Genomic DNA, 10,998 nt, shown 5'->3' on the forward strand with positions numbered 1-10,998 from the left:
GGCTTCATCCAGAATCAGCTCCCACTGAGCTTGGTGGCGTCAGTGGGAGCCACAAAACCTTTCATGGAAACACTGAGAATATTGGCTCATCAACCACATGTGACGCCATGCCCGAGCTTCAGATCCCAAGGATCACCGAGACCTCTGATTGGGGATTTGGATTCTACTTCAACACAGCAGCTGATTGGTGGAAATAAATGAATAAAGAAAGGGAGTGATACCAGCATCAGCCCGGGTGGTGGGAGGCAAATGGAACTAGACAAAGCTTTGCTGAAAATACATTTGAAATCAGAAGATGGAGCTGAAACTTCTCTTTTATTTACTTTTGTCCAGATGTGTGGATCAGAGACTTCTGTGAGCAAGAGTGAACAGGTGCCTGACGCTGCTGTTTACTCTGCAGTGAACGATTGTACTTTCCTCCACGTCTTTTTATTGTATTCGGGTCACTTGCTGTGAACTGCTTGTGAGGAATATTTCTTTTGGGGGGGCATGCCTAATTCCTCTTTTGGTTATGTTTTTGTAGTTCAGCTTTCTACTGACTGTTGCCCCTTGATAACAGAATTTTGCACTAGCTTTACTCCTGCAGTCTCTTTCATTCTGTTCCTCAGATGGAATCAATCCTTGCCCATGAGGAAATGAGTGTTATGATGTTGCTGCTCCTCCTCCTTCTTTCAGTCCATTCCTCACGTGGATTCCTTGTTCGATTATCTGCTGCTTCTCATGTTGGCGCTCAGTTTTATGGATTTATTCACCAATTGAGTTACTTTTATAACTGGATATTTCACTGCATACTTTAACTGCTCTCTAAAGTTTTTCTGTGTCACCACATAAATAAGTGCATTGGTGCAGCAACTGAGGTTCCGCAGCATATATGCAACTTGTTCAAAGAGATAAAAATCATCCACGTAATAACCGGTATTATACATATATACAATATACACCATCCAGAGCAGTATGAAGCTGGCAGATATAGTGAACAGTAAAGTCACAGAATTCTTTCTGCTCTCTATCTCTGGGTCATTCTCTGTTTTTTTCTGACCTCTCAGTCCCTTACGCGCCTTATTGGCCTCGAAGATGTGTCTGACTGTCAGAACATTGAGAAAGAGAATCAAAATGAATGGAAGCAGTGGTGTTAAAAATGATGCAATATATTTAAAACTTACCCACAAAGGTTCATTAAAGTAACTGTAACTGGTGTAACAATACCATGGAACATTGTTGATGATCCTTCCAGGTTCAAGTCGAAAATAGTTGGGAATGTTCTTTATTGAAAAGAAAATACAAATTATTGCCAGAACTCTCTTCGCAGTTTTCTCTGTGCAATACTGAGACTTCATCTGATGAAAACAAATGGCGACAAATCGATCAAAAGAGAAAGCGACAGTGAACCAGGCAGAACAATCAACTGTGATGTCAGTCAGGACCCAGTTTACACTACAAACAGGAGTGATGTCCAGGAAACACCGTGGATAATAATAGGATTTAAACTGAATAAGTATGACCTCAGAAATTATGAACAGGAGATCAGACACAGCCATCGCAACCAAATAGTGAATGGTACATGTCGATAGACCACACTTGTCGCCAGACAAGAATACAATCACCGCTAGACTGACTGTAAGAGAATGAAAGACAAAAAATAAAGACTTGAAGTCACTGATCAAATATTCTCAGTGCCTGATGGTTTTAGCACAAAGACGTTTGTATGTCATATCACCTGAACTATTACAGTTATCACGGTCAAATGAATTATTTCCACTGTTATAAAGCTTAGGGAATCATACGAAGATCAAATGACTTCGAGAAACATGATTATGTTCTCAATATTTTTGGAGAAGTCAGTAATTAATTTCTTCTGCTTTACAGGTTACTCTGCCTGGCTGGATTTTCTCATAATACTACAACATCCAAACAAACCCACCCGGGATCAATGAAGAATGAGAGACACCGAACTCGGGCATTGATTAGCAAACTCCTGCTCTCGGTTGTAGAGTCTCCACAGCTCAGATTGCTTCCAGAATTGCACATCCACACTGTGTGACTATGGTACAGGGCAGTGAATCCTTCCAGTGTCCAGGAATAGATGCCCTCTACAATGTGAATGAAGAAATGATAGGGCATCAAACGGCCACCCCTTTCAGCTCCATCCCACCCCCAAACACACACTTGTACAGGATTGAGCATAATGACAATCCGAAACATTCAAGTTTTCAGCAGGGAATCCAACCAACATGTCCCAGTTTGGATACCCACTACAATCAGAAGAATGTTGATATTTGGTTCGGACTCTCCTCACAATGTTAAAGATTGTACACCACAACCTCAGTCAAGTAGTCTCTGAATTTATACAGCTTTGATCATTGCAAGTTTCCAGTTTGGAAATCAAGAGATGAAGCAAAGCTTCCTGCCTGATGTCCAGGCTCCTGCAGTTCTCCTTGTGAACAGAGATCCTCATCCATGATTGGGAGCAGAAGCTGGGGCTAGGAGTCCCCATACTGTAAGCAGCTTGTTGCAGGAGACCCATACATTGTACCATTGCTTGATATCAAAGCTTGCTTTTGTGGATTCAGTCCAATGTCAAGCATTAGGGAAGATGATAGGAGAAAGTAAGGACCACAAATGCAGGAGATCTGAGTGGAGAATGTGGTGGTAGAAAAGCACAGCATTCCTGATGAAGGTTTTCAGCCCAAAACGTCGATTCTTCTACTCCTCAGATGCTGCCGGACCTGCTGTGGTTTTCCAACACCACTCCTTCAACTCAATGCCTGCTATGGCATCCAATGAAATTTGAGCTCAATCAAAATATGGACTTAACAGTCTAATGGTGACCATTAAACTGTTGTCCATTGTCATCAAAATGAAATAAATCTCTTTTCCAGAAGTCCGTTAGAGAAGATAATCTTTCATCCTCACATGGGCTGACATACATACGACTCGAAACACATGACAACCTGGTGACTCTTACGTGCCCTCTGGGCAATTAGGGATGGGTGGTAATTACTGGCTGAGGCATCCATGCCCACATCCATTGAATGAATAACAGAAAATTGAGCTCCCCACACAGAGCCAACTCCCCAGTATAGTCAACTCCACCCCTTTTTACTTCATCTCATTGAAATGAATATTCCAACTCGAAGTTGGTTGTCACAAATATGCAACTCCCCAAACTGATCCACTTTTGAAGATAAGAGATCCTTCATTTGATTCATCACAGTTTTCTGTAGTGGGAACACCAACACATAGAGCAGGTCCCTGCACAGACAACTGATGCAAAAGGGTCTGTCTCTTGGCTTTGATACTCACGTGAGTTTGGAAATTCATTGGAATCAGCCAAATAAGATATAACACGAACTGGCCTCTGGGATAACGAATGCCCTGAAGCAAGACCTCAGCGCAAAGCATCCAACTTTTCACTTTGAATGTTTCTCCTGTTCTGTGCTGTACAGGAAATCCCTGTGAATACGAACACCCTTTAGGTTCAGAGATGCCTTCTTGAAGAGATGGTAATCGCGTTAATTTTAAATGTGCTCATGGAATGTAAGCTTTAGCCAGGTAATTATTGATTGCCCAGCTCTAATCGCCATTTTGATGCTGTTGGAGATCTGTCTTTTTGCATATCTTTAATCCCTGGGCGCAGGAAATCGAATAGTGTTTCGGAGGGGAGTTGCAGAAATGTTACCGACCAACGATGATGATGCATCTGTATATTTCCAAGTCAGAATGAATTCCGTTTGAGAAGGAACTTGCATGTGACAGTGTTTCTGTTCACCTGCAGCCCATGGTTATGGGTCATGTGTTGTGAGATGCTGTTGAAAGAGAGTGTTCCTAATTTTCATCTTGTACGTGGTACCCACTTCGGGTCATGCATTGGTGAAGAGTATGAGGACTGAATGTGGTGACTGTGCATTACAAACAACCAATGAGGAGCTCCGTGAATATTGCACTCAGCCTGATCCATGGAGAACATTCCATCCCACCCCTGAGCTCGGCTTTGTGGATGAAGGACATGAATTGGAGATGGAGGCAGGCAGTGTATTGCTACAGGAATCAGGTGTCTGACATGCAGAACTTTTATGGCCAGATCAGTTCATTCCGGTATCAATGGTTTGGCCTAAGTCACGCAGTCAGTGACGGCAATGTCACTACGAGCCAACGGTAAGCCAATGGGCGATTGGTAGATTCTCACTTTTGGAGATGGTCGTTACCTGGTGCTTGTGGGATGTGAATGTTACTTTCTAATTGTCAGCCTAAATGTGGTGTTATCTTACTCTATATGGACACAGATCTTTTTACTTTCTAAGGAATTGTAAATGGTGCTTAATATTTTACGACAATGCACAAACCTCTTCACCTCAGAAGTGCTGATGGAGCGAAGGGCAGAGATGAGGCACTTTTTTATTCTGGGGTCCAGGACATGATCGTTAAGAATTCCTGCAGAGATGTCTGATGGCTGAGATGATTGCCACACCCATCCTGTCCTGCATTCAGGATTGATATGAAATAAGCTGTAATCTCATTGAGTTCAGTTCTTTGAGAACTTGCTACTGTGAATATGGGTTCATAATTTACACGCCTAAGAACTGAATATTTATTTTCAGTCATTAAAATATAGCTATAAAAGTAGGAAAATGTAATCAAGGAAAAAATCATCAATGTTTCTGTAAATGCAGGACAATCCTGAGTTTGTCACACTTTAGACTGAACATGTGGCTGTGTTGGAATGTCACTAGTGTTGGAACAAAACTGTGCAATGTTTCATTGAGGTTGGACACCCAACAGAGTCAGACTGTTTGTCATTATCACGGAAAAAGAACAGAAAAGGTCACAGTTCTGGAAATAGCTTTGTAAGCTCTGTTAGTGACATAGTGTGTACAGATGGCGGTAAAACTGAATCAGGTCAATGTCTCATTCACAAGTTCTGTATTTAATGTACCATATTCTGTATTCTGTATTGTTCATTCTCTGTAATACTCTCCAACACAATTATTATCCATAGTTATAATATTGTAGTCAGTAAAGTCAGTTATTTGATGAAACAATATATTAATATATATTTTCTTTATCTATATTGCCGTAAAACTGATTATAGCACAGCCCTCATCAAATCCTCTTCCTCACCAGGAGAACATGTATCATAAAGCAGCGATCACTGTAAAATTAACTGTGGATAGATGATGGATAATAGAATCAAAAATTATTGATCTAATCAAATTTAGAGGTGAAATAGTGGCAACCAGTGTAGCTCGATATCCACCTTTATTAACATCAAAGTAATGAAAGAGAGTAGTCGTGTCCTACAGTTTGTCCTAACATTGCTGAAAGATTAATCCGTCCCAAAACTATTATTGAAAGAAACCTTATATGTCTATGGGTTAATTGTTTAAATTAACACTGTTGTTCTCTTATTTTCATTTTTTGCAAAGAAGTCACATCTATTTATCCCCAATCGAACACTTCACTTTGGAAGCTTAATACGACATATATTCAACCAAAGATTTTCCCACTTGGAAACCATTGTATTTCCAAACTGCATTGACAGCTAAATCAGTGAACAGATCACAACTGAGAAATGTAAGATAAAACATCACATTGTTTCAGTCAAAATATGGTCCTAGTTAAAACTACACTCAAATCTTCCCTTTAATTCAGTTCCCCATGAGTTAAATTCTGTCCTGAGAGATACTCCTTCTTGTGCAAGACCACTGGGGTGAATTATTTCCCTCTTGTTTGTAACTCTTACTCAGTGTAATTTTATTTTGACAGATGCTCCCCAGTAACACGTGGACAGTGGGTTCATTGTTCTCCTTTGGCTAAGAACCCAGGCGCAGTTAGAATTTTACAGGAAGCTGCTCACTGCATCACATTGCCACGGGAATCGGATGTTAGAACATAGAACATAGAACAGTACAGCACAGAACAGGCCCTTCAGCCCACGATGTTGTGCCGACCACTGATCCTCATGTATGCACCCTCAAATTTCTGTGACCATATGTATGTCGAAGAATCTCTTAAATGTCCCCAATGACTCTGCCTCCACAACTGCTGCTGGCAACATATTCCATGCTCTCACAACTCTCTGAGTAAAGAACCCGCCTCTGACATCCCCTCTATACTTTCCTCCAACCAGCTTAAAACTATGACCCCTCGTGTTAGTCATTTCTGCCCTGGGAAATAGTGTCTGGCTATCGACTCTATCTATGCCTCTCATTACCTTGTATACCTCAATTAGGTCCCCTCTTCTCCTCCTTTTCTCCAGTGAAAAAGGTCCGAGCTCAGTCAACCTCTCCTTATAAGATAAGCCCACGAGTCCAGGCAGCATCCTGGTAAACCTCCTCTGAACCTGCTCCAATGCATCTACATCTTTCTTATAATAGGGCGACTAGAACTGGACGCAGTATTCCAAGTGTGGTTTAACCAAAGTTTTATAGAGCTGCAACAAGATCTCACGACCACTAAACTCAATATCCCTGTTAATTAAAGCCAAAACACCATATGCTTTCTTAACAACCCTATCCACATGGGTGGCCATTTTAAGGGATCTATATACCTGCACCCCTAGATCCCTCTGTTACTCCACACTGCCAAGAATTCTATCCTTAATCCTGTACTTAGCTTTCAAATTCGACCTTCCAAAACGCATCACCTCGCATTTGTCCAGGTTGAACTCCATCTGCAACCTTTCAGCCCATCTCTGCATCCTGTCAATGTCCCGCTGCAGCCTACAACAGCCCTCTATACTGTCAACGACACCTCCAACCTTTGTTTCATCTGCAAACTTGCTGACCCATCCTTCAATCCCCTCATCCAAGTCATTAATAAAAATTACAAACAATAGAGGCTCAAGGACAGAGCCCTGTGGAACGCCACTCACCACTGACTTCCAGGCAGAATATTGTCCTTCTACGACCACTCGCTGTCTTCTGTTGGCCAGCCAATTCAGTATTCAGACAGCTAGGTTCCGCTGAATCCCATCCCATTCCATCTTCTGAATGAGCCTACCATGGGGAACCTTATCAAATGCCTTGCTAAAGTCCCATATACACGACATCCACAGCTCGACCCTCATCAACTTTTCTAGTCACATCCTCAAAGAACTCGATAAGGTTTTTGAGGCATGACCGTGTTGACTGCATTTAATCAAGCCATGCTCTTCCAGATGGTCATAAATCCTATCCCTCAGAATCCTTTCTAACACCTTGCAGACGACAGACGTGAGACTTACTGGTCTGTAATTGCCGGGGATTTCCCTATTTCATTTCTTGAAGAGAGGAATTACATTTGCCTCTCTCCAGTCCTCAGGTACGACTCCAGTGGAGAGCGAGGATGAAAAGATCTTCGCAAGTGGCGAAGCAATTGCATTTCTCGTATTCCAAAGCAGCCGAGGGCAAATCTGGTCCGGGCCTGGCGACTTGTCAATCTTAATGTTTGACAACATTTTCAGCACATCAGCTTCCTCTATCTCCATTCCATTTTAGCATGCACACCTGCTCTTCAAAGGTTTCATTCACTACAAAGTTCGGTTCTTTCGTAAAGACAGAAGCAAAAAAACTCATTTAGGGCTTCCCCTACCTCCTCAGATTCCACACACAAATTCCCTATGCTCTCCCTGATCGGGCCTACTCTTTGTTTGACCATTCTCTTATTCCTCACATAAGTGTAAAATGCCTTTGTGTTCTCCCTAATCCGTTCTGCAAAGCCTTTCTCGTGCCCCCTCCTGGCTCTCCTCAGACCATTTTTAAGCTCCTTCCTTGCCTGCCTGTAATCCTGTGGAGCTGAGCTTGACCCTAGCTTCCTCCACCTTACGTAAGCTACATTCTTCCTTTTCACGAGAAGTTCCACTGCTCTCGTCATCCAAGCTTCCTTTATCTTACCACTTCTTGCCTGTCTCAGAGGGACATATTCATTCATCACTTGCAACAACTGTTACTTAAACAGTCTCCACATATCTATAGTGCCTTTACCATGGAACAATTGCTCCCAATCCATGCTTGCTAACTCATGTCTAATCGCATCATAGTTTCCTCTTCCCCAATTAAATATCCTCCCATTTTGCCTAATCCTCTCCTTCTCCATAGTTATGAAGAATGTGAGGCAGTTGTGGTCACTATCACCAAAATGCTCTCCCACCACAAGATCTGATACCTGCCCCGGCTCATTGCCGAGCACCAAGTCTAGAATGGCCTCTCCCCTCGTCGGCCTGTCAACGTACTGAGTTAGGAAACCCTCCTGAACACAACTTACAAAAACAGCTCCATTCAAATCTTCTGCTCGAAGGAGGTTCCAATCAATTTTGGCAAAGTTAAAGTCACCCATTACAATAACCCTACTACGTCCATACTTTTACAAAATCTGCCGAGCTATGCTTTCTTCCATCCCCCTGCTGCTATTGGGGGGCCTGTAGTAAACCCCGAAAGAGGTGACTGCTCCCTTGCTGTTCCTAATTTCCACCCATACTGACTCGGTAGGCAGATCTTCCTCGAAAATAGAAGCTTCTGTAGCTATGATATCCTCTCTGATTAGTAGTGCTACACCCCCTCCTCTTTTTCCTCCCTCCCTATTCTTTTTAAATGCTCTAAACCCTGGAACATTCAGCAACCATTCCTGCCCTCTGTTATGGCCACAACACCATAGCACCAGGTACTGATCCATGCTCTAAGTTCGTCATTTTGATTCCTGATACTCCTTGCGTTAAAGCAAACACACTTTAACTGATACCTTGGTTCGTTGCCAGGAAAATCCTTCCCACTAGCTGGTCTACCGTTTGCTACTGCCTCATCTGCATCAACTCTCATCTCCGGTATACAGCTCAGGTTCCCACCCCCCTAAGTTGCATTCAGGTTCTTCACCCACATTCAACACAGCTCTCCACTGAAAGATATTCCCAATAATATTTACAATTGAGGTCGTAGATGTTCCCACATTCGTGCTACACACTTACAGCAGTGCTGTGTTTAAAGATACCTGAGAAGAGCAACAACACTGGATCAGAAGGTCATATCTGAACAGTTGCCCAAACTCAGTACAATTCTACAATAACACATTCTCCCAGCACAATGAGGCAACAGTAATAAGATACTAGCCCCATTCAGTACAACTCCACCATCAGTAATACCTTCATTCAATATGACACCTGGAGATCTGGATAAAGATTACACAACATTCTAATCAATTACTCGATAATGTAAACTGTATATGAACCTATAGATAGAGACTTTCTTTTCTCAGTTGAGGAAATACACCACAGGGTTAATTTGAAAATGTTAACTACATGCATTTGTATCACACATTTGTAACTCATATTAACCTGATTATCTGCCCTCACAAATATAATTCCCCCCACACATTCACTCTCGAAACAAACCACACAAGATCTCAAAGTCACCTCTCCTTCACTTACGACTCCACAATGATCTGCTCAACCTACGCATTTCTCACCTGTTGTATCTAGGGTCCCATTTGGAGCGAGCTGCCAGAACAGGATCCACTAACATAATCCCTTCACATCAAGGAATGCGAAATACCAGGTATCACGAAGAGGTCGGTGTTGCAAACCCATCTGACCAATAGCAGGCTTTCAACTCCCACAGACAGAGAGTGGACTTGCTGAACACTTTGGAGACCAGCCAGGGCCGGTGCTCAGCCTAACTTCATCAATGTGGCCTCAGGGCAAACCCATTCTGCACAGTACAGACAGGCAGATAATGCTGCACATTACTGAGGGGCCTCATTGACAAACTATTTGCTTTAAACACAGTGAGAACACTGTAATCTAGCATCGGGATTTGCTTTACCAAATGCAACTAAAATAATTTTCAGTCATACAGCGGAAATGATTGCAATGTAATGCCGAGGTTTTTCCAGCTAAATTGTAACAAGACTTACCAGGAACACCAACAATAGCAATGACGGTGTAATATACTTTAGCGACCATTTCCCTTGTCAGATGCATTTTGGTCTTTGTGAAACAACCTCTCTGTTCCTGCTGCTGGCAATCTGTTGGAATTGGAGAGTTCTGTCGTATTTGGAGCTGACACTGTTCCAGAGGCTTTATTTTATATTGTGCAGTATCTCTCCCGGGAATCTGTGATTACAGCTTTAGTTTTTCAGATAATTTTGAACAAACAGATTACGACAATAGGTTTATTTTAATGACATTATATCATTGAGATTTAAGTATGCATTTGAATCCGCCAAAGATTTTATTAATCTGATCCTATTCGTTGTCAAATGTTACTTGCAACTTGTCTTCAAACAGCAATGCTTGAAATATTATTTCACTCACCACCAGTCCCATCAATAACCAAATATCTTTTTATATTTTTTTCAGTGAATGATCTTCATATTGTGGAGATTATTCGGTCATTCAATCCCTCATATTGTGGCGCTCCTTGAGAGCTGTTTTGCTGCATGCTGTTACAATGCTATTTGTGAATGAGCATTCCAATCGAGCAGCTGAAGCTGATACTGACCACAACAATATTTGGAACTTACACTGGGAAATATTTCCCCATAACAAAATGGAACAAACTGTGAAGTGATTCCGAACATTCATTTCATAATTACAGAATGGTAGAATCCCATCATGCTAAAACTACACTCAATCTACATCAGTCCCACTTCCCAGCATTGGGCCCGTAGCCATGAATGTTATGACATTTCAAATACTTATGCAAGGCATTTTTCGACGTTGTGAGGTTTATCGCCTGAACTACCCTCCCGGTCAGTGCATTGCAGACTACTACCATCCTCTAGGTGAGAAGATGCTTCCTCATGTCCCCCAAAACCTCCTGCCTTTCAGATCAAAATCATGGCACCCTGTTATCGGCCCCTCGACTGACGGGAAACAATTGTTTTCTGTTCACCCTGTCCACGTCCCTCATCGTTATATATACGCCAATTGCTGTTCTAAATAATGCAATCCCCGCTTATCCAGCCTCCCTCTTTACAGCTAAACTGATGCATCACAAACAACCTTCTACTGAATCTCCTGTGCACTCC

General features: G+C 42.2%; 1 protein-coding gene across 1 annotated transcript; it reads right to left on the reverse strand.

Moving 5' to 3' along the window:
- Positions 1 to 704: 704 nt before the first annotated feature.
- LOC148138479 (cysteinyl leukotriene receptor 1-like) lies at positions 705 to 9,949 on the reverse strand. Its single transcript, XM_087981724.1, has 2 exons — positions 9,883 to 9,949; positions 705 to 1,615 (listed from the first exon to the last, which is right to left on the reverse strand). Exons 1-2 carry the CDS (start codon positions 9,947 to 9,949, stop codon positions 705 to 707), a joined length of 978 nt encoding a protein of 325 aa, XP_087837850.1.
- Between the last annotated feature and the right edge of the window lie 1,049 nt (positions 9,950 to 10,998).

This window comes from Chiloscyllium plagiosum, unplaced genomic scaffold (assembly GCF_037043375.1).
Source record: "Chiloscyllium plagiosum isolate Xiang-an unplaced genomic scaffold, Cpla_swu_hap1 HiC_scaffold_40, whole genome shotgun sequence".
Classification (NCBI taxonomy): domain Eukaryota; kingdom Metazoa; phylum Chordata; class Chondrichthyes; order Orectolobiformes; family Hemiscylliidae; genus Chiloscyllium; species Chiloscyllium plagiosum.